The 25,377-nt window shown below is 45.5% G+C and overlaps 1 protein-coding gene across 5 annotated transcripts in view; it reads left to right on the top strand.

The window, feature by feature from the left end:
* The window catches only part of GATA4 (GATA binding protein 4), an 85,638-nt gene extending 61,306 nt beyond the window's left edge, over positions 1-24,332 (top strand). For 3 of the 5 annotated variants that reach the window (XM_077868621.1, XM_077868622.1, XM_077868620.1), the window contains exons 3-7: positions 13,243-13,412; positions 14,918-15,043; positions 18,862-18,949; positions 20,882-21,030; positions 22,471-24,332. In XM_077868621.1, the coding sequence (XP_077724747.1) occupies positions 13,243-13,412; positions 14,918-15,043; positions 18,862-18,949; positions 20,882-21,030; positions 22,471-22,653 (716 nt within the window). In that variant the 3' untranslated portion in view covers positions 22,654-24,332. The remainder of the gene's footprint in view (positions 1-13,242; positions 13,413-14,917; positions 15,044-18,861; positions 18,950-20,881; positions 21,031-22,470) is intronic. The other 2 variants (XM_077868624.1, XM_077868623.1) reach the window with 2 other exon arrangements.
* The last annotated feature ends 1,045 nt before the right edge of the window (positions 24,333-25,377 follow it).

The following is a 25,377-nucleotide window of genomic DNA, read 5'->3' as shown; positions in this document are numbered from 1 at the left end:
TTTGATCTGACATCAATCTGAATAATTTTCAAACTAGGAAGGATCTACATTATCTGGTCTAATGCCCTCATTTACAAAGACGATCCTAGGGCATTGGCAGGTAAAATGTATATAGCCCAGGGTCCGTTGCTAGGGAGTTTCCTGGCACTGCTGAACAAGGTCTTCATCCTGCTTTTCTGTGTTGTTTTGTCTTAACTAAATTAAAAGCAGAGCCCTCCTGACTCTCCTTAGATTCCACACTTCATGCAAAAAGCTTGCCGGAAAACTAGGTGGATTAGTAGAAGATGTAAAGTGGTGGTGATTTAATTTAACCTTGATTTGATTAAGTAATCCTCAAGAAACCCCCAGAGGGGAAAAATAGTCCCCATGTATATGTTTCTACACCTTTGCTTCCCTCCCCTTCTAAAAGGCGTAAATCTCCCCTGAAATGCCTCCCTAGCATTCAGAGCAATAAAGAGGTCACATTATAACTCCATAAATCTCCCTGGCTGGCTGGCTGGCTGGCTGCTGCCATTCTAGGAGGCAAAAGGGAAGTTGTTTCCTCTTGACAGCCGCTGGGCTGGAAGGAAAAGCCTTTTCCCTCCAGACCTATTGTCTTGGTCCCTGAGGGAGCTGGTCTGGCAATTTGTTCAGTATTTCCTTTCTATCTTGCCAGCTTATAACGAGCTGGAGAGGGGTTTCGGAGTCCAACAGGCCCAGACTGGCCTGGTTTAAGTCTACTCAAATGGCCCTGATAGAGGGTCTGGCCAAAGCTCCTGCTCAGCCTTCCTAATTATAATAAAAGGAACAAGGTCTAAACAGGCAATGTGCATGTGTATAATTGAGCATTAGAAGCCAAGCCAGATCCAGTGGGGGCTGGAGCCTGAGCCTGCCTGCCTGCCTGTGGAAGTCTGTCTGGGGACCCCTAGAGACAAGAACTAGGGCACCATGTGGGAAAAGAGTGGGTCATGAGACAGAACCCATTTGGAAAATGGGAGGTGACAAGATGCTTTTCTGTGAAATCGGAAAACGGAACCTGGCCTAGATAGAACCAGCCCTAAATTAAAAGTAATGCTACATGAAACAATGGTGATAAAAAAAAAAAAAAAAAAGAAACAATGGTGATGTTAGGGCCTATTTATTTACTTACCAATACATACAAAAGAATTATTTATTGCGAATAGGAAAAAAAAATTGACATATTTCAGTGTTCAGAAGATTCACAAGAATGTATGAACAAAAGCATCTTTGAGCCACCAGGATGTTTCCCTGGAAGCAATCAATATTATCAATTTTTTGTCCTTCTGTAGATGTTTATTAATATATAAATGTGTGTATAGCCTCTTCTCCTCTTTGTAAGAAGGTGTCATATGCGCTGTTCTGTACCTTGCTTCTAATATTTCACAGCATATTTTGGAAAGAATGCCATATTCATATAGGAAAGATCTTTATTCTTTATGGCTACATAGTGTACTTAATTGAGTTAACTGGTTCCGTATTGATTAACATATAAGTTGCTTTCCAGTTCTCTGCTATTGCAAAAAAAAACAAAAAACCCCACAATGAATATTCTCATATATGAGCCATTTTACACAAGTGCCAGTGCATCTATAGGATAAATTACTGGAAGTGGAATTTCTGGATCATATGGCCCATGCTTTTGTTAAGATACTGTCAAATTGCCCCACCCCCCCTCCAGCCCCAGGCTGTACCATGTCACACTCACCATCAGCCCGGGGACTGCTTGTTTCCCCACACTCCTACTCCCAGGCACATTTGAATGGCTGACTGACGTAGGTTGGCAGAAGGCCTAGAGAGGGACATTGACCCATCCCAGTGACTTGGAGGATGCAGGACCAGTGTTAGACTTTGTCCACAGTGTGATTGGCTGCTTTTGATTAGCTCATCATGTATATCCCTACACTCTCTGGTCTGTACCCTGGAAAGAGACCTTTCTCTTTCCTTCTGTGGGATGGGAATAATAGTTGGTGCCATAGTGGATACCTAGAGCCCAGAGGGGGCTGACCCTGTGGGAGGGGACACACTTGGGCCCAAGATAGGGAAGGCACTTTGTTTTTGGAATGAGATGACCCTAGGAAGTTGAAGACATTAAGTAGACATCTCCAATCCTCCAATTCCTAAACAAAGATGCTTTTTTAAAATCTAATATTGTATTAGTTATGTTGTAATTATTAATTAACTATTAATAGGTACTTTACATTCTATAAACCTCACTCATTTAAAGTATACTATACAGGGGCACCTGGCTGGCTCAGTCGGTAGAGCATGCAGCTCTTGATCATGGGGTTGTAAATTCAAGCCCCATAGTGGGGATGGAGCCTACTTAAAAAATAAAATAAAAGGTGTACTAAGGGGGCACCTGGATGGCTCAGCCTTCTGTTCAGGTCATGGTCTCAGGGTCCTGGGATCGAGTCCTGCATTGGGCTCCCTGCTCAGTGGGGAATCTGCTTCTCCATCTTTCTCTACCCCTCCCCCCTACTCATTCTCTCTCTCAAATGAATAAATAAAATCTTTTTTAAAAGTGTACTATGCAGTGGATTTTAGTGTATTCATGGAGTTGTGCATTCATCTCCCAAACAATTTTAGAACATTTTCATCACTTCAGAGAGAACCTCATACCTAGTAACAGTCACTCCCATACCCAATCCCCATTGCCCCCGACAACTACTTTCTGTGTCCTGTCTGTGGATTTGCTCATTCTGAATATTTCATATAAATGGAACCACAGACTCAGTGGTCTCTTGGTGTTATTTTTAACTGTCCATTTCCCCCCTAGCTTAGGGCCTTTGCACTGCTATTCCCAGTGCCTCCAATTTTCTTCCCCAGATACAGAGATGCTTGTTTAATTAATTGCTTAACTAATGAATTTAAACAGTGTTTACAGGAAGAGAAAATCTTAACATAGTCCATATAATTATCATTTTAAAAATCAACTCAAATTTTCCTTTTTTTTTTTTTTACCTGCAGCTCAGTTTTCTTACTCATTTCCCTATCCATGGACATTTGGGTTGTTTCCAGTATTTTACCATGAACATCTTAGAAATAAACATTTCTCTCCCTTATTTCAGAGGGGGGTGCCTTTGGTGTATTCCAATGTATTATTAGAGCAGTTTTATCACTGCAGCATGGAGTTCTTTTCTGTATCTATCTTTCTATCTGTTATGTATAATTATATATACACACATTATATACATATGAGAAACCTCTGGCCCTGCATAGTTAACTCTCTCAGTTGAATTATTATGTGTGTCTAGGAACATAGCCAGGCTGTCAAGCAGAGCCCTCAGATTTACACCATTCTCCTGGCATTATTGCTGACTCATTAGACACTTTAGGATGCTGGATTTTGCTGAAATCTGATCAATGCGCATTGAGTTTCTGTTGTATGCCCAGTGCTGCAGATAGAGTGATTCAGCTTAAGAGCAGAGTGGTGCTCAGGAGGGCAAGGATCAGGTCACAGAACGTTCTGGAATCTCATGTGAGTCACAGACCTCCTCTGGACCTCGGTTTCTTCCCCTGAAAGTTCATGGAATCACCCAAACATCACTTCCAGTTTTTAAAACTCTGGGCCACCTGCCCTCCAGGAGACTTTAGAGTTTTAATGGAGACAAATCAGCACAGGGGAACCAATGATGAAGGGATGTTTAGAGCTAACCAATGGCCATAGTCATGAAACAAGGCAGGGTCTAGAGAAGGGAAGATACAGTTTGGGCTCAGTACCAAGAGTCCAGAAAGTGGCAAAGGTTTTCAGTTTGCTGATATGCAGTCGGGGCTCTTTGGGATGTTGCTGAGCCTAAGGCCAAACGCAGGGAGCTGAAGCCAACCAAAACTCAGCTGTGAGCTGTCCGTGGCTAACTAAGGAATCCAGCATTTACAGTGATTTTACACACCTTTTCCTTGCATTCTGTATGTACTTTGGGAGGGAATAAATCAGTTATCAGTGATATTGGGGAGAAAGGAGTATAGAGACTACAGAGGGACTGTCAGAGATGTAATGTAGATCTCACAGGCAGCATTCTACCTGGCCGTACATCCTGATTTTCAATCTGTTGTCCCAGAGTAATTAGTGATAAGCAGCTCTTCTTCAGAAGTGTCCCGTTATGGAAGATGAATTATGTGGCATCCTAGTCAGCCCTGGCAGAAAAGAAGAAAGCTGGTGGTTCCAGATTTAAGAGGGTCAGTGTGTGTGGGTGCCTGGGTGGCTCAGTTGGTTAAGCATCTGCCCTTACATCATGATCCCATGGTCCTGGAATCTAGCCCTGAGTCAAGCTCCCTGCTTAGTGGGGAGTCTGCTTCTCTCTCCCTCTGCCCCTCCCTCCCTCCCACTTGTCTCTTTCTCTCTCTCTTTCTCTCTCTCTTTCTCAAATAAATACATAAAATCTTTTTTTTTTTTTTTTTTTTTTTTAAAGAGAGGGTTTAGTGTGGGGGTCAGTCTTCAGGACAGAGTGCCAGCTGGACACAGCAGCCTGTAGAGACTCAGGCTCTTGCACACTAACTGGTCTTAGCTCACACTCCTCAGGCCTCTTCCGAGGTCTCACAGGGAAGACTCTGTAGACTTCTCCTTCACTGGATGGTAACAGGCAGGAGGCAGGGAAAGCAAAGCCCAGAGAGATAAGCCCAGATAGCACGAGGAGACAACTGGGCAAAACAGTGTTTGTAAAAGCATTTACTGTTAGAAGGACAAAATATCAACATTAGGGAAAGTTTTATCAATAAAAATTATAACACAATCTTTGAGTATTCCTTTCTTTGCTTTGTTCATTTGCCTACTTTAAAGGTGGTATCCCAGCCCATGGATAACAGGTGGGAAGGGGCTGTGGTGACTCTCTCCTGGGAGTCTGAGTGTTTAATTTCCAGGTCTGGCAAAAGAAGTCATATTGTCAGTACCTAACAGCATAGAACTTACTTACTTACTTACTTACTTATTTATAAATGTATGCCAGAAGGTGAGAGGGCCTGACTTGAGTCTTTTTTTTTTTTTTAAGATTTTATTTATTTATTTATTCATGAGAGACAGAGAGAGAGAGACAGAGACAGAGAGAGAGAGAGAGAGAGAGAGGCAGAGACACAGGCAGAGGGAGAAGCAGGCTCCATGCAGGGAGCCTGACGTGAGACTCGATCCCGGGTCTCCAGGATCACGCCCTGGGCTGAAGGCGGCGCTAAACCGCTGAGCCACCCGGGCTGCCCACCATAGAACTTTTAATAGCATTGTGGCAATCTGTGTCATTAATGGACTCAACTTTGCACAATGCCAAAGGGCCAAGACCAAATGATCACTGAGGATCAACTTTGAATTGTAAAACACCAAGAAATTTCTCCTGGAGCTAGTGAGTGACCCTGCATTTCATGGGGGAAATCTTTATGCTATAATTATATTCTCAACATCTAATCCTTACAAAGATGAAGGATAGGGAGCATTTCTCAAATTGGGATGCTGAAGAGCATGGAAACAAATGTGCCTTCAGATGCTTCTGTGATCTGATGAGCTGGGAAAACAAAGCACACATGGGTTGTGGACTTCTGCTAACATGTTATATTGTGCCCTTAAACTATCTTCCATATATTGATTTTTTTTAAGATTTTATTTATTTATTCATGAGAGACACTAGAGAAACAGAGGCAGAGACACAGGCAGAGGGAGAAGCAGGCTCCATGCAGTGAGCCCAATGCGGGACTTGATCCTGGGTCTCCAGGATCGCTGAAGGCGGCGCTAAACTGCTGAGCCACTGAGGCTGCCCCCTACACTGATTTTTTAACTACTCATGTTGCCACTGTCTGCTGCTGGGGAAAGGATTGGGTGTCCCCAACAGAATGGTGAAGTCAGGAGCTGGAGCTCATGGGATTCAGGGCCCAGTTAAGAGACTCATCAGGAAGTGTGGGTTTCTAATTCTAGCTCTGCTGTTTATTTGGCAAGATCTTTCCTGAGCCATGTTGACCACGTTAACCTTCTTCTCTTGCCTGCCCTCCTGAGCTAACTTCCCACTCTGCCCCGACTAGGAGTGCAAACCAGAAAGGACTAGAGGCAGATATCTGGGTGCTTGTAGATCTACAAGGGAGGGACAGTTGGTCACAGAAAGGAAAGACAAATGGTTAACTTTTCCCATAATCCTTTCAATGACAGTGTGCCAGTCACCTAGTGGGGCCTTCGTCTCATCTTTCCCTCTGTTATTTGTAATTTCTCTTGGCATATTGGTGGGTTTCAACTCTTGACAGCATGCTGTAAATATTTTTCTCCAGTCTCATTTCTTCTTCAATCTCTTCCCTTTGCTTTCTCTTTCTTTCTCTCTTCCTCCCTTCTTGTTTTTGGTGCTTTTTCCTTCCTTTCAGAATGTTCTTGCTTCCTTGTGGGTTTTTTTTTGTTTTTGTTTTTGTTTTTAACCTAAATCGCATTCTTTAACTTTCCTCCTAAGCCTGAAGCCAGTCTCCTAGATGAACACCAGTGTTTTTTGTGTATGTGCATGTGTGTGAAGGTGAAAGTTTATTTCCAGTATAATGACAGTATTCACCTGGAGAAAAGTTTAAAGGTCTCTCATACTGTTCAGTGATTATTAAGAAATGTAGCACGCTCAATGTTTCATATAGATTATCCTCCATTTCTTGTTCGTGCAATTCTAAAGTGTTCCACATCCCAGAGAACTGCAGTCAGAATGTAACAGGTAATCTCTGTGAGGTGCCGCCATCTTGGCCTTTAGCGGCAGACGCAGAGGCCCCAGACCCTGCTGGGCCACTGTGGCCCTGGCCTGGCGCAACCGCTCTTCTTCAGTGGCTGCAAGGAGCTTTCAGATTAGGTGCGTAATCCCTGCCAGCCCGGACACAGCCTGAGCTGTGTCCACCATCCCCTTGGCAGTCCCTGTCACAGGCCAAGCCTGACAAGGCCCAGAAGACCGAAGGCTCAGGCTGCCAGAGAAACCTCAGGATTTGTTTGCTTCTTGTGCCCCAGGCTCCAGCCCTGAGGACAGATCCAGGGCTGTCAAGAAATCCATGCACAATCTCTGGTGAACTTTGGATGGGACACAGGGCTGGGGTTCTGCACGGGACACATGGGTGGGGCTAGGAACTTTGTTCCTGAAGCCCCTTTGGCTCTGGGGAAGTCTCGGGACAAGTACATCCTCTCTCACTGCCCAGGCCTTGGAGCCCCTCTGGCCTCTGCTTTGTAGCATCAGATAGTTTAGCTGCCCAGAGCACGGGTAATTTCCATTGTGTTTGTGTGTCTTCTCTCCCCAGTTGGATTGAGGAGTGGTCTAGGACAACTGAAGATGTGCAGCTAAGGATGGAGGGGTCGGGGTAGGTGATAGAACCCAGGCGCCATTGCAATTTGTCACGTTTATTTATTTTCTAAGATTTTATTTATTTATTCATGAGAGACACAGAGAGAGAGGCAGAAACCCAGGCAGAGAGAGAAGCAGGCTCCATGCAGGGAGCCCAATGTGGGACTCGATCCTGGGGCTCCAGGATCATGCCCTGGGCTGAAGGCAGACACCCAACTGCTGAGCCACCCAGGCATCCCCATTTGTCATGTTTAATATCATCATCTGTTTTGAGTTAGACCAAAACAACTTTGAGCAGGGATTTAGCCCCAGCTTTGTCTTATCTGTCTCTCCATCCAGCACTTGCCACAGGGGCCAGTAGAGGAGTCACATGACAATTATTTGGGCTCTAGTACCCTCCACAGAACTGGTGGAGCGCCTAAGGTCAGATGGTGTCAGCCTCTGAGGGCAAAGGAGAGGGCTCAGCATGGGCTCTGGCTCGAGACCCACTTTTCCCTAGTAGGGGCCAGCCCCTCAAAAGATAGAAGGCCTGTGGGGCTCCACGGCAGAGCGGAACCAGGCTCTGTAGCACCAACCTGGTGGGCTGGCATTCACGTCAGCCACATCCACCAGCCTGAGCTTGCTCCCCAGCAGTCTGGAGACAAATCCAGCTCTCTGGAAAGTGCCCAGCAGGTGTCACCAACCATGACCCCAGCCTCTGATTCCTTTCCCTTCTTCCCCCTACTTTTGTCCTCTCTTCTTTTCCTCTTTCCCTTCTCCCAGTGTAGCCAGGGCACAGGGATGCAAGAACACTTAGCTCTGGGGCCCCCAAACAGACCAGGTTTGACCACTCTCCGCTGACAAGATCCAAAGGCAGAGAGGTAGAGTGGTGACGAAACAAGAAAGGGATTTATTTTGAGTGAGGCCAACACAGGGAAGACAGTAGACTAGCATTTCAAAGGCTGTCTCCGAAGGTCAGAAAATACTTCCAGGTTTACGTAAGGGGAATGAAATGTGGAGCAGTCACAGGTGGGTGCATGCAGGTGGGCAGTGAAAGCCAAACCCATCACTGTCCTGGAGTCAGTCATGGGCAGGGTCTTGTTGGCTCAGGATAGTCCTCCTTAAGTGAGGGAGTTTTGATTCCTAACTGGGATGCTTTGCCCTTGGGGTCTCCCGTCTGAGCCCAGAGACAAGCTGGAAAGAAGAGCCCAGTTAAAAAGTTTGAGGTCAAAATGGAGGCAGCTGAACTCCTCTCTCACCAGGCCTGACTTGCTTCGCCCTGCCTGTGGGTGGGTTTCCCAAGATGGATGGAGCAGGTCAGGGCAGAGGTCGGAGTCTTTGCCTTTGATTGCGTCAGTTCTCTGTGGGGAAGTCAGGGGTGTGATCCTTCAACCTCCTGGCCCACATTTTTCTTTTTAGGCACTTGGGTAGCAGTAATCTGCCATAATCCCTAGGAACATCCCTACTAAATTGGATGCCTCAAAATCAGGCTCAGTTTGCTTCTCTCTTTAAAACAATGTTTTCCTCAGTAGGTCGTAGATGGAGGTGAGGAGTTAGATCCCCGTTTCCTAGCAAGGACCCAATTCATTTTCTGTTTCTGATTGTGAAAATAATCATTAATTACAATTTCCCATGAGCAGCAGCCTCGTGATCTCATAAGTATGCACTGACCACCTTTCCCTGCCTGTAAGTCTCCAAATTGGCCACGTCTGAGAGTGAGCTACAGTTTACAATTCTGAGCACTACCCCAGTGGTTTGCAAAAAGGTCAGATTCCCAAATCTCCTAGGTCTTTTATCTATCCCATCCCCCTGCAAAAACCCAGCACCAAGATTTGTCCCTGGTCTTCCCACTCCCTCTCCACCCCTCCAAACCTAACAATAATCCATCATTGTTATCTCATTTGGTGTTTACAAAGCACTTTACAGCCATTGTTGTGAGTTTTTCCTCTTATTTGCAAAGTACTTTACAACTATTATTACAAGTCTTTCCTCCAGTGTGGGGTAATGCTGACCCACTTCCGAGAGTGTTGGATTCCCACTGCCTTCTAAGTGGTTGGACCAATTCCTGTGATGCCCAGCACTGGATAGGTGTGGCTTTTCATAAGGTCATAGCTGTGCCCTTAGAAATCAGGCTTAGAAACTGGCTTCAGGCCACTGCTCACTTGCCCTTTGGGAAGTTCCACCCAGTGCATTTCTAATGAAGGAATAAGAGATGATTGTTACCAGGGTTCACACTACCAGATGTTTGTGCTGGTGTGGGGTTCACTGCCTATCACCTCCTACTTCTGGCAGAGTGGCTGCTAAGCAGCAGGGTTTGAACTTCGTTCTCTCTTCAATCCAAGGTAGGGGTGTGTGTATGTGTAAGAGAGAGAGATACAAGAGAATAAAATAATCCCCCCATAGTAGACTGGGAGCTACTTAAGGTGATCAAAAGTCTTTTTGCTTTTGTTTTAAATTTTTATCAGATTTTTAAAAATAGGTAACCATGACATTCCAGAATGGCATTTTTAAGAAAAGAAAAAAAAAAGTTTACATTGTAATAACTAGCCTAACAAAAACTCCTTCCTGGTGGCCTTAGCTGTCAAAAGACTGGATATGGCATTTTATGTGTTGCATTTTTCATTTAACATGAGGGGTAAACATTTTCTTTGATTGTTAACAGTGTCTTTGTAATAATCAAACTTTTATAACATTTTATTGAGTATAACATTTGAGTAGGTAGGATGGCAAGACATTCTGGTAGAAAACATGGAAACCTTGGTAGATTTGGAGTTTCAGTGGACTGCAGAGAGACTTGGTACATCTCACAGGATGCCTTTAGGAGGCATGGCTTTGACTTCCTATGTAGTTTCTTTCTTTGGCTACTGTTAACAACTGACCCTTCAATCTGGGTCTGACTTTTGCACTACGCTCCCTAGATGAGAAGTATCTGCCATCCAAACCCCAATTTGGTTAAGGTACGTTCTGAAAATGAGTTGAATAGTATTGTTACTCATTATTGATATTTGACTCAATTTGCCCAACTAGGTTATTGGCCTTCTGAGAATAAGGTTCCCTCTTAGCTTCTGGGACATCTATCAGAATGCTTAAATAGCAGATGCTCAGTAAATATTTGTTGGTGACAAATACTTACTTGCCAACCTCCAGTGCCTTTCCCTGGCCAGTAAAATAATTGTCTTGAGTGTGTAACCTATTCTGTGAGGCAAGTGTGAAGGACATTCTAAGGCAAACCTTTGTGTTGGGGTCTCAGTAAGGCCAGGATGACTCCTTCAATAAGATTCTGCTCCTGCATATAAAATGGTATGAAGAGAAGGGGGGGATCTCCCCTTCAAAAGAGAGGAACAACTTAAAAGATTTTTGTCTGTGGAGGTTTCTTTAGATAAACCAGAATACAGGAAAGAGGCCGTTTTGCCTGTCTTTAAAAGGATGAGAGTGTGAGAGCTACATCCTGGAATATTTATGAATGAAATGGTAAGATGTCTGGGATTTTCTTCAGTTATACAAGACAGAAGAAAGGTGGAGAGATACTCGGACAAGGCGGGCCACAATTTGTTGGAAGCTGGAGTGTGCTTCCACTTTTGAGTGTGTTTAAATATTTCAATAATAATAATAATAACAACAACAACAACAACAACAATAAGAATTAGAATAAGAGGTTTAGGTTTGGACTGGGAACATGATCTGAAACAGTCCTCCATCCCCAAGCATGATTTAGGCTAGAATACTGTCTTGGTTAAATTTTGAGGCTGTAGTGCCATCTAGTGTTTACTGCAAACACCCAACCGAAGGACAATATGCTGGAAGGTCCTTCCGTGAACTCCCCTGACCTCTGGGGAAGACCTTAGCAAAGGGACCAGGGTTGAGTGGCCCAAACCAAAGGCAGCATCTGCCAGTTTGGAGGTGGAGGTGGCTCTGATGGTGGTGAGGGTGGCGTGTGGGCTCATTCCTTGCCTCCCCCAGGCGCGGGGACGCAAACTAGAATGGGAGTTGTCATTTTGTATGCAGCTCTGAAAGCCGGTGACCTTGCCAGAGGGTTCTCAGCGTGACCCAGGTGCAAAAATAGCCTCTCTTGTGACCGGTGTGTGCTCAGCTCCCTGGCCTGAGCAAATAGCCCCTCACACCTGCACATTGTTGACTCGGTGTGGACACACAGCTACTTGTTTGCAGGTGCAAATGACTGTTTGTGTACCCAGAGTTGAGGGGAGGGCCCCCCACCATCCTCCTCTTCAGCCCACGTTCCTTTAGAGCTAGTGGCTGGGCCATAGAACTAGCAGAATGTGTGACCTTAAAACCCAAGGTTAGGTCCTGGTGGAGGGAGAACTCTAAAAACCTCTCCTCACCAAATATCCCCCACCTCATTACTAGAGAAGAATCCACTCTTGCCTCTGGTAGTAGGACAAGAATAATCTGAACACCAAGGTAGCTGCATTTAGGGACATAAAATCTGGATGGGATATAAAATATTTTTTTGCAACAGGAAGCAGTGTACATGGAGTCAGGGAGACTTCTGAAAGTTTTGAGCCAGGCTTTATATAGATCATAGAGAATAAGAAATCTGGCCCAGCCTATCTCACCAGGGCAGCTGAAATGGGCATGAGTGAAATTTCTCAATTCTAAAATTCTATGGACCTGGACAATAAAGATGGTGGGGAGCAGTTGGGTTGGGGGGGGGGGTCCAGGAGATTGTCAGTGGTGGCAGTGTGCCCATGGAAGTGTGTGTGACTCTAAGTCACGGTTGCTTAATATATGGACCTTTATTTTAGGTACCAATAAGCAGGAAAAGTGTCAAACTATGAAACAGCATATCATACAGATATATTGAAATGACAAAAATGAACGGAAATGAATTTCAGCCCTTTTTACAGGGTACTTTGAAAATTTCAAAGACTTTTAAAAACTGTAGTTCCTTTGGTTCAGTAATTCTCCTAGAAGAGCATCCTAAGGAATAAGCAGAAATGCTAAGATTTGCACACAAAACGAGCATTGTTTATAAAACAAAAATCAGAAACTGGGTAGGGATTAAGTAAAAGTTTAATGATAATAAAGGGTGGCCCATTTATATGATGGGATAACATATTAGGCTAAAATGAGTTTATGAAGAATTTCTGAGGTGGAAAAATGCCTTGGCATTACATGAAAAAAAAAAGGCTCCAAATGTTATAGCTTGACCTGCACTAGGCAAAAACATGTGTTACCATATAAAGTACTGAAAAGGACATCATGGAACAAAATGTTAATAACACTGGTGATCTTAGAGTCACAGGATTACATATGACTTTGTATTTTCTTTACACATTTTCTCTTCTGTTTTTTTAAGATTTTATTTATTTATTTGAGAGAGACAGATAGTGAGAGAGAGCATGAATGAGGAGGAGAGGGAAAAGCAGGCTCCTCACTGAGCAGGGAGGGAGCCCATCCCTGCAGGCCTCGATCCCAGGACCCAGGGATCATGACCTGTGAGCCAAAGAGATGCTCAATCAACAGAGCCACCCAGGCACCCCCACACACACATTTTATTTTCTAATTTTCCTAGAGTAAATCTCTCTCTCTCTCTCTCTCTCTCTCTCTCTCTTTTTGGTTTTTGTATTTTTATTGAAAGGGGAAGGGAATATCAATATTGAAGGGCAAAAAGAGAGAAAGAAGTTTTGGGCAGAAGTCAGTTTTGGTTGAGAACCTCAGGGTTACCGGCTCTGAAGGAGAGAGAGGGCCTAAAATCCAGGCCGCTGGTGGTTGCTGCACAACTTTCACTCTTCTCGTGACCTGGGAGAGCCTTACTGTGTCTGGGGTACCCAAGACTAAGAATGTCCACTTCCCCTGACGATCATGTGAGCCGAGCCTCCAGGGGTTGAGGTCAGCATCAGGAAAAGGGAGGCAGCCCCAGTGATCCATCTTGTACTCCTTGCAAGGAAAAGGTGTTATTTCCTTGGCCTCTGGATTCTCCGATGTAAGATTTCTAGGCACAAAGAACTAATCCTCTGTATTATTTTCTGCCCAGTAGATATGTTTGATGACTTCTCAGAAGGTAGAGAATGTGTCAACTGTGGGGCCATGTCCACCCCGCTCTGGAGGCGTGATGGGACGGGGCACTACCTGTGCAATGCCTGCGGCCTCTACCACAAGATGAATGGCATCAACCGGCCCCTCATTAAGCCTCAGCGCCGGCTGGTAAGCAAGTACCCTGACTGCTCAAGCCTACCCTTCTCTCCTTTCAGCATCTGGCTTCGGGGCTTGTGCTCTGGTGGGAAGTTTCCAGGTTTTGAATTTTGGATTTTAAGTCATCTTTAAAAAAAAAAAAAAAAGATTTTATTTATTTGAGAGAGAGTAGGAGAGCACAAGTCAGGGGAGAGGGGAGGGACAGAGGGAGAAGCAGCTGCCCCACTGAGCAGGGAGCCGCATATAAGGCTTCACCCAGAGGCTCTGGGATCATGACCTGAGCCATAGGCAGATGCTCAACCAACTGAGACACCCAGGCGCCCCCAAGTCATCTTTTAAAAGAAGGTGTGAGTGGAGGGTTTGGGTGGGTGGGTAGCAACACAGTAATTTCTCATAGCTTCAGAGTTGCCTTGAGCTATAGGATGTTCCAGACAATCTGGTTTAACCCCTTCATTATGCAAAAGTGAAAAGTGAGGCTCAGCAAAGCTAACAGCCTTGCCCATGGTCGTCACATGGATACTGAATCTCCTGTCTAGAACCAGAGTCCAGGCTTCCTGGTTCCCAGTCCAGCTTGCCTTGAACATCGCCTTTTTTCACATCAACCCCATGAAGAAGGGAAACTCTTCTTTACCCTGTTTTCAAATGATCAGTTAACAAAACCCAAAGCCCAGTGGGGAGATTAAGCAGTGTGTTGAGCCCTATGGCTGGGAAAGAGTTTGTAATGGGGGTTTTTGGTTCTTGGCCCTGTGTTCTTTTCTAGTATAGTTTAATTTTGACTAAAACAAACTAGCTTTCATGTATACTAGGGAGAGAGGAACAGAGGGATTAAATTCTGATGCTTACCGTTCTTGAGGTCCCAAGGCCCATCCAGCTTTTGATGACACTTGAATACAATGATTCTGCAATGATTCTTGGCTTCAGGTACCTTGTTTGGTACCTGAAGCCTACATTTTTTCTACTTTGGAAAAAAGCTTTCCTGCCTCCAGGGCCCTTCGTCTAATGAATGACTGATATGCCACCAATGCCAGTTAGGACTAGAATTCACTCTACTTCTCCTGCTGCTGAAATCCTTGTTCTCATTCACCCCCAGGAGTGGCTTAGGTGAAGGGAGACTCCGGCACCTCAGCTGCTCTGAGATTTTTTTTTTTTAATTTTTATTTATTTATGATAGTCACAGAGAGAGAGAGAGAGAGAGAGAGAGAGAGAGAGGCAGAGACACAGGAGGAGGGAGAAGCAGGCTCCATGCACCGGGAGCCCGATGTGGGATTCGATCCCGGGTCTCCAGGAACGCGCCCTGGGCCAAAGGCAGGTGCCAAACTGCTGCACCACCCAGGGATCCCTGCTCTGAGATTCTTTTTTTTTTTTTTTTTTTTTGCCCTGAGATTCTTATTCAGGGCTCTTACAGCTGACTTTGCCAACCATTTATGGTGGGCCAGCCCCTCGGAGCTCCCAGTGAAGTAAAAGCTGCAGCACTTGCCTTCTATTTGGACTTGATGGGTCTGTCTTCTCTGTTGCAGTCCGCCTCCCGCCGAGTGGGCCTGTCCTGTGCCAACTGCCAGACCACCACCACCACTCTGTGGCGCCGCAATGCTGAGGGTGAGCCAGTGTGCAATGCCTGCGGCCTCTACATGAAGCTCCATGGTGTAAGTAACCCTTAGCCCCAGGAAGGGGGAGAACCTCACCTGCCTTCCCATTTACAAATTCAAATTCATTGTTTCTTTCTTTCTTCTTTTTTAAAGATTTTATTTGACAGAGAAAAAGAAGAGAGCACAAGCTAGCACACAAGCAGGGGGAGGGCAGGCAGAGGGAGAGGGAGAAGCAGGCTTCCCCCTGAATCCCAGGACCCTGGGATCATGACCTGACCTGAAGGCAGACACTTAGCCACTCACATGCCCCTCATTGTTTCCTTCTTAGCAAAGATACTTAGATTTGGAAGGGACCTTACAGGCTGTATTAGTCTGTTTGGGCAGTTGTAACAAAATACCACAGACTGAGTAGCTTATAAACAATACTAGTTTATTTCTACATTCTTAGAGGCTGGAAATCCAAGCTCAGGTGCCAGCATGCTTAAATGCTGCTATGGATTTGGGGGAATATTCTCATATGTTATCGATTTTCATGTGAATTACTGCAAGTATTTGTTAGGAACTTAACCTGGCAGTACTTATTAAGGATAAAAAAACACACATATCTTTTGATTTAGCAGCTCTGCCTTTGGGAAACTAGCCTATAAAACCATAAAAGAATCGGTATGTAATGATGTTTGAACTGTTTATTGCTGCAGTATTTGTAGTGGCAAAAACTAGAAGAAATCATAAAGCCTCATAAAGGAATGGTAATAGTATGATGTGGAATATTGTGCAGAAATTTAAAAAATACTAAGAGCATGTATCTTGACCTGGAGTAGCAAAAAAGCACATTGCAAAGTAATATACATAGTATGACCCCATACTGTGGGGGTGAGGGTGTGTTAAATACACATACAGATATGGATGGATGGATGGATGGATGGATGGATGGATGGATGAATACACAAGTACATAAACGTATAGATATGTACGTGTGCACACAGTTTGAGAATGTTTTAAAAAGTGAGTAACATAACAGACTGGTCCTGCAGTTGCCCCATTGATGGCAGTCAGGTGGAAGGGGTGTTACTAACTTAGTCTCATGACTCTTTTCATGTTTCCTTCCTTTTTTTTTTTTTTTTTTAGTTTTTAATATTTCGGTGTAGTTAACACACAGTGTTGTATTAGTTTCAGATATACAATACAGTGATTAAGCAATTCTCTTTTTTAAATTTATTTGAGGGGGATGGAGGAGCAAAGGGAGAGGGAGAGAGAGTCTTAAGCAGACTCCATGCTGAGTGCGAAGCCTGATGCAGGGCTCAATCTCATGACCCTGAGATCATGCCTGAGCTGAAACCAACAGTCAGACTCAGTGGACTGAGCCACCCAGGTGCCCTAGTGATTCAAAGGTTCTGTAGATTATTCAGTGTTCACCTTGAGAAGTGTACCATGTTTTCTTGTTATAGACAGAAAAGCAGCCAAAAAATATAGTTACGAACATTCATAAGAAAATAAACTTCTTTCTGCAAAAAAAAAAGTGTATCAAGGATGTTGGTGAATCACTGTAATAAGAAAATGGAGGAAAAAAAACCTTCAGTAGGAAAATGGTTAAAGAAACTCTTGTTCTTCAATAGGGGAATGATGGAAGAAACCAAGAAAGGAATATTAAGCAGGTATTAAAAAGATTATGTTCTCAGGACGCCTGGGTGGCTCAGTGGTTGAGCATCTGCCTTTGGCTTGGGGTGTGGATCCGGGATCAAGTCCCTCATCAGGCTCCTTGTGGGGAGCCTGCTTCTCCCTCTGCCTCTCTCTCTGTGTCTCTCATGAATAAATAAGTAAAATCTTTTTAAAAATAATAAAAATTAAAAATAAAAAGATTGTGTTCTCAAAAAATTAAAAAATAGAATTAGCATAAGACCCCCACAATCCCACTTCTGGGTGTAGTTCCAAAAATCATTGAAAGCAGAGGCTTGAAGAGATATTTGTGTCCTTATGTCCACAGCTGCATTATTCACAATAGCCTAAGGTGAAAGCAACCCAAGTGCCGATGGTTGAGTAAGCAAAATGTGGTCTGTCCATGCGATGGACTACTACTCAGCCTTTAAAGGGAAGTAAATTCTGACACATAGTACCAGATGGACAAACCTTGAAGTCATTATGCTAAGTAAAAGAAGTCAATCACAAAAGGACAAGTCTCAAATGATTCTACTTATAGGAGGCCTCTAGACTAATCAAACCCATAGAGACCAAAAAAAAAAAAAAAAAAAAAAAAAACAAACCCATAGAGACAGAAAGAATGGTGGCTGCCAAGGGCTGGAGGAGGGGGAAATGGAGAGTTAGTATTAATGGGTACAGAGTTTCAATTTTGCAAGATGAGAAGTGTTCTGGAGACAATGGTGGTGGTGGCTGCACAAAAATGTGAATATAGTTAACACTGCAAAGGATTAAGATGGCAAATTTAATGTATATTTTACCAAAATTTTTAGTTTTATTTTTTAATTAATTTTTTAAAAGATTTCATTTATTTATTTGAGAAAGAGCACAAAGGGTGGGGGAGAAGGAAAAGTAGGCTCTTCACTGAGCAGGAAGCCTGTTGTGGGACTCAATCCCAGGACCCTGAGATCATGACCTGAGCTGAAGGCAGATGCTTAACTGACTGAGTGCCCCCAGGTGCCCCTACCATGATTATTTTAGTACTGAGGTTGGTAGGGATAAACATGAGGGCTGTATTCTTCTGAGGTCAGGAGGGGCTTCAGGTGGGTCATAGTCAGAGTCGGAGGTTGGACCAAGGAGTGGAAACTTACCTACAAAGGTGGGAACGCTGTTGGATCTCTCAGCGGACCAGAAGGCAGGTTCAAGTTCAGCTGATCTGCTGCACTTCTCTCTTAACCATTGCATGTTTAATTCTCTGGAGTGGTTATTACTTTTCCTTCAGTGTTTCGGGTTTTGCCTCTATTAGGCCTATACAGGAGACAAAAGATTTGGTTGGTCTGGCCTAAGAGAAACCAGATGTGGTGGAAAAGGCACAATATTTAAAAGATACTAGAAAGATGACCTAGCGAGCCTACTCCCCAGACAGTTGTCTAGGCACCTGGGAATGGTTCAAGAGCGTGACACCTGAGAGTCACTGCTTATTTATGAGACATCAGTATGATTAAAGTGTTGTCCATGGACAGTGTATGTCAGGACCTGGCCATAGGGCAGTCTCCCCAACATGATCTCTTATTGGTCCCCACCACCTGTGGAAAGACCACGGTTGGCTCTAACCAGAGTTGGAGCAATGCAAAGCTCCTCTAAGTAAAGTGACTTGACATCTCAATTCACTGGGATTGCCTATTTTCTTGGCATATTTATTAATAGCACTCCTTTTACATTTTTATAGTGTCCTTATTTTGCTAAACTAAAGGCTTTTGCAAATATTGTTCCTGCTGCCTGAAATGCCTGCCCCTTGTCTACTTGACAACCTCCCACGACGTAGGCATCACCTCCTGAGCGAAGCCTTCCTTGATATGGTCATGTGCCACTTCCCCTCCCACCCAGTCCAGGACAGAGTTTAGTGGTTCTTCTCCATTCTCCCACATCACTTATGAGTCTGGTTGTTTCCTGCTTGACTGTCTTTCCCAGTCAAATGTGAAGCTCTGGAGGGAAGGTACAGTGTCTTTAAGCCTCCATTTCTCCAGGGTGAGTGTAACACACAGCATGTGGTATAGGAGCTCAATACATATTTGATTTCTTTCTCAGCAGGAGTTCCAGGGGCTGATTCAGTCCCAGCCCCAAGGTGTGTAGAGGAATTGCTTAGATGTTTCCTTCACATAGTGTGTGTGCATATTTAAATACTGTAGCAGATTATGTACAAGGTAGAAAACCATATATGTTGACTTTTAACCCTCTAGGTTCCAAGGCCTCTTGCAATGCGGAAAGAGGGGATTCAAACCAGAAAACGGAAGCCCAAGAACCTTAATAAATCTAAGACACCAGCAGGTGAGGAAAAGAATTGTGTGTAATTATCTAAATAACTCAGTGGCCCTTGGAGTATGTGAAAATCATGTATTCTTCATTAGGTGGGCCAGCCCAGGCTACTGAGGTATGATAGCATTGTCCAACCCCAGGTATTCAGGACAGAATGAAAACCTGGTGAAAAGTAACACCAGCATACAACATTTTAGGCGCTTTTTTTTTTTTTTTAATTTTTTTTTTAATTTATTTATGTATGATAGTCACAGAGAGAGAGAGAGAGAGGCAGAGACACAGGCAGAGGGAGAAGCAGGCTCCATGCACCGGGAGCCTGATGTGGGATTCGATCCCGGGTCTCCAGGATCGCGCCCTGGGCCAAAGGCAGGTGCTAAACTGCTGCATTTTAGGCGCTTTTGAAGCAGGTGCAATTCAAATTGCATGATTACTGCCAGTTGCAAAGGTGGGTAGTAGGCCAGCTGGATGGATTGAGGGCCAGAAAGAAAAAGGAACTCTATCGTCCCTCCATCTCAAGAGCTCAGTTCCTTTCTGTTCTCCCTGAGATAACTGGGATCTAGGAGGACAGGACCCCCATTAGTCTTGTTCACAACAGCTTGATTTGTAAGCCAATGTACAGTTAACATCATGTATTTTTTAACATCATTTTATTAAAATTTTTAAAGAGTTTATTTATTTGAGAGAGACAGTGCACTCGCATGTGCAAGCACAAGTTGGTTCAGAGGGAGAGGGAGAAGCAGGCTCTCCACTGAGCAGGGAGCCTGATATGGGGATAGATCCCAGGACTCTGGGATCATGACCTGAGCCATAGGCAGACAGACACTTAACCAACTGAGTTCCCCAGGCACCCTAGTACTTAACATTTTAGAAAGTTGCTTTTCAATTAGTATCTCATTGGTCCTTAAAGATCCCCATGCAATCCATTATCTCCATTTTACTACTGAGGAAACTGAGGCTCAGAGAGGTTAATGATTTAGAGTCCCACAGCTGTGAATGGTTAGACCTGGAATTAAAACCCAAGTTTTTACACTTCAGATCCATATTTTGTCCCATATGCTACTTTGCCTTCTCAGTTTCTAGATTAAGAATGAGGACGACTCATGCTCCTGTATCAAGAGCACTCCCCCCTTGATACTGTTACCAAATTAAAAATTTCATGGGGGAAATGCTGCCATTGCAGAGAAAGTAAATCAGCTGATCCAGGGGAAAGCTTATCTCTTAATCTAAGGCATGACAAACAGATACATTTCCCCTTTCCACTCCTGAGAACACGAGCAAGGTTCTCCTTTCCCAGATTCAACAACGGTTTACCCCTTTGGCAGCATGTTTCATTAAAATTGTGTCTCACACCAGTGGTCCTCAGCCTTTCTGCCTGTGCCCACACTGTTTTCTAAGCACAGCACATTCCCCTAGGTAACTTCGTCTCCTTACATGTTGCAGTGACAGGGTAAGCAAGCATTTGTTCAGGTGAACAGTCCCTCTCCACAATTCCAAATGCAGGGAGCTAGATTTGGCAGCAAAACCTAATCTAAACAGACTCAGGCTATTTATAGTCTTTATTTATCCCATGTGTGGAGATTCACATGTTTAGCTGTACAACAATTAATGTATTTAATTATGGGGTGTCGTCTCAGACTCCATTGGAAGTGTTCTATAATATACAGTATTAAAATCTAAAAGCTTTTGAATCCAGAAACACATGTGATCTCAAGGGTTTGGAATAAGGGGCGGCAAGCCTGTCAATAGAAGAAGATCCCTTGAAATTCCGGTATTTTAATTTTCCCATTTTGAGAACCATCGCCCAGCACTGATGAAGGACCCCGCTTCACTCCCCAGCAAATATAAATAAAGTCATTAGCATAGACCTACCCTGGCTGTCTCAAAGGACTGCCATCCATTTGCCCCTGCCCCTAGTCTGGGTGTCCTGACTCTGCCTTGTTCCAGGTCCCTCAGGCGGTGAGAGCCTTCCTCCTGCCAGCAGTGCTTCCAGCAACTCCAGCAATGTGGCCACCAGCAGCAGTGAAGAGATGCGCCCCATCAAGACAGAGCCCGGGCTATCATCCCACTATGGGCACAGCAGCTCCATGTCCCAGGTATACCCCCTTGGCGGGGACATAGGACTGCCTGGGGGACTAGGATACACTGCCAAGGAGCGAGTGGCAGGCTCAGCATGGGAAAGAGAGCTTCAGCTGGGCCCCAGCAGGTGGCAGCAGGAGCTGCTGGTACCCTTGGGGTCCCGCCTGAAATTGGGGACTGTCCCAATGAGGGCCTGCTTCAGAACATCTGATCAAGTCACAATGACTTGGGCATGCAACTAGGGCACACAAATGTCGAGTAGCTCCTCCATGCCAGACCTTTGGACAGAAGGAGTGGGGAGGGACGTGTTATGACATAGCCGCAAGCTGAATCAAACTGTGTGCATTGGGGGAGGGTGGTACAGCTGGAGCAGGCTGCAGAAGGTGACACGTGGGCTTTCTAGGCAAGTCTGCCTCCCAAGTGAGAGGTGGTTTGACCTTGGCTTTGAAGGATAGATAGATTTCAACAGGAGGAAGGGAAGGAAGAAGACCCTCCTGGCTGGGGAAAAGGTGTGGAAACTGTAGACGGTAGAGTGGGTAGGTGCAGTGAGGTGGTGAGGAGGTCACAGGCAAGGTGCCATTTAATGAGGGTCAGCTACAGGTCTGGCTTCCATCATGTGTCCAGAAGATGAGTCAGCAGTACCGTCCTTTGCCTCTTCCGAATATGATGGCATTCCTACTCCCCGACCCCTTCCCTCTTTGGCTCCCATATTTGGGATTAGGGTAGTCCCAAGGTTGGTTACGGTTTCCTGTTAATTCTGATCTGTTCTCCCACATGTGCTTGAGGGAGGCTGTATCCTAAAGAGCTTTTTTTTTTTTCTTCAAAGATTTTATTTATTTATTTATTTATTTATTTATTTATTTATTTATTTAAGATAGAGAAAGAGTATGTGAGAGAGAGCAGGAGCCAGGGGGCAGAGGCAGAGGGAGAAGCAGGCTCCCCACTGAGTAGGGAGCCCGGTGCAGGGCTCCATCTCAGGACCCCGGGATCATGACCTGAGCCAAAGGCAGATGCCTAACCAACTGAGCCATCCTAGTGCCTCCATAAAGGGCTTTTTACTGTCAGGGTAAAGAAGCTGGTCCCACAGAGCCAGGAGAGCTGGCTGGGCATGGAGATCTGGCAGTGATAAGATCATAGCAAATGTCTCATGTAGCCATCAGAGCCTTCTGAGAAACCAGAATATCCACACACCTATGGGGTCTCAGTGCTCAGAGAAGCAAATGAATCCCACAGACCCTTTACATCCCACAGCACAGAGGTTAGGAAAAACACTTCTCTGTGTTGCTTGGTGTCTTAACCCTGCCTTGTCCTCAAGCCCCCTCCTCTCCTCCCTTTCCTGGGGGCGGGAGCCAGCTCGGGGACACCTGTGTAATGGTGCTCCCCTCTCCAGCCCAGACCTCCATCCTGAGCCCTCAGGAGTGATTCCCTTGAGCTCATCTTGTGCTTTTTGCTTTCAGACATTCTCAGTCAGTGCGATGTCTGGCCACGGGCCCTCCATCCACCCAGTCCTCTCGGCCCTGAAGCTCTCCCCACAAGGCTACACATCTTCTGTCAGCCAGTCGCCACAGGCCAGCTCCAAGCAGGACCCTTGGAACAGCCTGGCCTTGGCTGACAGTCACGGGGACATAATCACTGCATAATGTCACCTCCTTCCCTCCTCAGATTCCTGCACGGACTTGGGACTTGGAGGACGGCAGGGATGAGGCTCTGGGCTCCCGGGAGCCAGCCTGCTCTGTCGGGGAACGACTCCAGAAGAACAACTGGGAAGAAACTTGAAGTTGACAGTTCGGTTAGGGGATGTGGGTGTTGGATTTTACCGGATGCCTTTGCAAGGGTGGGCTACTGGAAAGAGCCCAAACTCTGATCTGAAAGAAACCACCCTTCACAAGGAGCACATTTAAGTCCCTTATGCGGAGAAGGAGACTTGTTTCTAGTTTTCCACCTCACCCCTCCCCCACAAGACACAGCCGTCCTTCTGCCCTACCTTTCTACCACTGGGGCCTACGGGGCTGGTTTTTCTGTGGTGTTCCCCGCACTGGGGATCAGAGGGTGGGTGGAGGGGGCAAGGTGCTGGGACCCCCAGTCCAGCCTGAACCAGGACATCTGTGTGACATGCATGTGGATGCAAACAGCCCCTCCGGGCCGCTGCTGCCCCGTCCAGCACTCCCCCTTCAGGCTTGGTACCCCCTTGCATTCCTCAGTACTGAATCTTGACTCCGGAAATGTTGGGTGTAGCCCTGATGTTCCTGAAGCCTCACGGGGAGGTGAAGGAAAGGGCTGCCTCACCCACTGCACGGTGTGGCAAAATCATGACCTGGCAACTTTGCCTCTCCCAAGTTTCCTTCCCCGGGCTCACGGCTCGAACCTCCAGCCCCTTCTCACCCTGCCCCCCCCCAGGCATCTGAAAATAAAAATCCCTGCTGCTGATGAGTGATTCAGCTCTGCCTTCAGCTTGAACATGTCTCTCCCTCTGCAAAACAAGAGCTCGGCAGTTGAGCCACACAGCAGCCTCCCCCACAACTGTCCCCCCAAATCCTTCGTGTACCCCATCACACACAGGCGGGTCCCAAGGAAGTACAAAAAAGATTCTGCTGCTAAAGCAAGCTTGACAGACACTCTTCTAAGCCTTGAGATCATTCAGGAGAGCATGTCTGGTGGACCTCATCCCCGGGGCCGGGCAGGGGCTTTTCATGGATTCTGGCTCGCTTGCGCTTGGACCTCGTGGACGTGGCTCTTGGTCTGCGGAGATGCACCACCTCTCAGTCCTCCAGCAGGTCGAGGTCATCCCAGGGGTGGGGAGCACCTGCACCTGCATCTTTTCCCCAGTCTCTTGTCCAGGAGGCAGAGAGCTAGAGATCCTGCAACATAAATTCAAAGCAAACAAACACAACGAAACCAAACTCAGATGGAAAGACGACAACTCCTAAGAGAAGACACTGAGGGGGGGCCTTAAGGGAGTCCCTGGCTCTGTGCTATTCCGGAATCGGCCTTCCTCTCCATGCTGCCATCTCTGCCCGTGATGTGGGGGCTCACCGAGACTCCTCCTTCCTGGTCCTCATCATCAACAGACCTATAGCTGACTGTGGCCCTACTACATCCTCCCCTACCCAGATACTCAGCTCCCGATCCCCAAATCCTACTGGCTGTAGCAGAGAATATTTTTAAACCAAGATTCTGTTTTAATCATCATTTACATTGCTTTCTTCCATGAAGGCCACCCTCATATACCTTCCCTAACCCACAAACCTGTTAACATTGTCTTAAGGTGAAATGGCTGTAAAATCAGTATTTAACTAATAAATTTATCCGTACTCCTCTTTTCCTTCTCCTCCCTCAGAGGTCATTATTGGGAGGTTTGATGCTGCCCTTGCAAGGCTGTCTTAAGCCATGGAAGCCCCTTTGCCAATCTGCTCACAGGCTGCATAAAATCGTTTTCTCCCTTCAGTCATTTATGAGTTGGCCAAGACTCCCTCTGTATGTGATGGTGGCTAGTGAAAAGAACACTTATCCTGGCCCTGCTACTGAGTACTTTGCGACCTTGACAGGTAACCTCTCGACCTTGTTTCCTAAGAGAGGGTTGGGTCAGCTATTAACTGAAGTTCCTGTGGCTCAACAGTTGTTGCCTATGAAGGGGCATTTCTAGAGCTTCCTTTAGGGCCAGCAGGGGCTGGGGCATAAGGCAGATCACAGGGCAGTGGTCTGTCCAGCCCACCTGGTTTATTTTATTATTTATTTATTTATTTATTTATTTATTTATTTATTTATTTATTTTTGCCCCCCCCCGGTTTAAAATGTGTACTGGTTTAAGATCACCCTGACTTGTTCTTGCCGTCTTCCACTTCTCCCTTATGGTTTGATCCAAACAAGCTTCTAGAGAGGAGATGAACACTTCTCCTTTATCTGTTTGTCTTCACCTGCTTATGCTACAGAATTGCTTAATTGCTCCATTTTAAAAGTGGGGTGGGAGTGGGGACAGTGGTTCTGAGTCCACCCTCTGACTCAGTACCTGTGGGATGGGACCCAGACAAGCAAACCTGCTCCCATTCAGAACTGTTCACCGTGGCTTCCTGCTGCTCTCAATTGGCTTTTGCCAAACCCACAGGCAACTGGTGCCCTTTGACCTTTCACAGCACTCCTATTATTTCTGGGCACATAAGGAAAAAACCTATGGCAACCATAATTTTATGTAAAATCAGAAAAGCTTTTAGATTTGCTAAGAAATAGTTAAACCTACTAAATGAAGCTACCGTCCTGAAGGACACGTAGCAGATAACTAACAACTACAAGTAACAAAGGAGGTCCAAAAACATAAATAAAACCTACCAGGGTTTATGCTGGCTTTGGAAGCACATATTTTCTGATGA

This window comes from Canis aureus, chromosome 24 (assembly GCF_053574225.1).
Source record: "Canis aureus isolate CA01 chromosome 24, VMU_Caureus_v.1.0, whole genome shotgun sequence".
Lineage (NCBI taxonomy): Eukaryota > Metazoa > Chordata > Mammalia > Carnivora > Canidae > Canis > Canis aureus.
The sequence above is the reverse complement of the archived record's forward strand: the minus strand, read 5'-3'. Positions and strand labels throughout refer to the sequence as shown.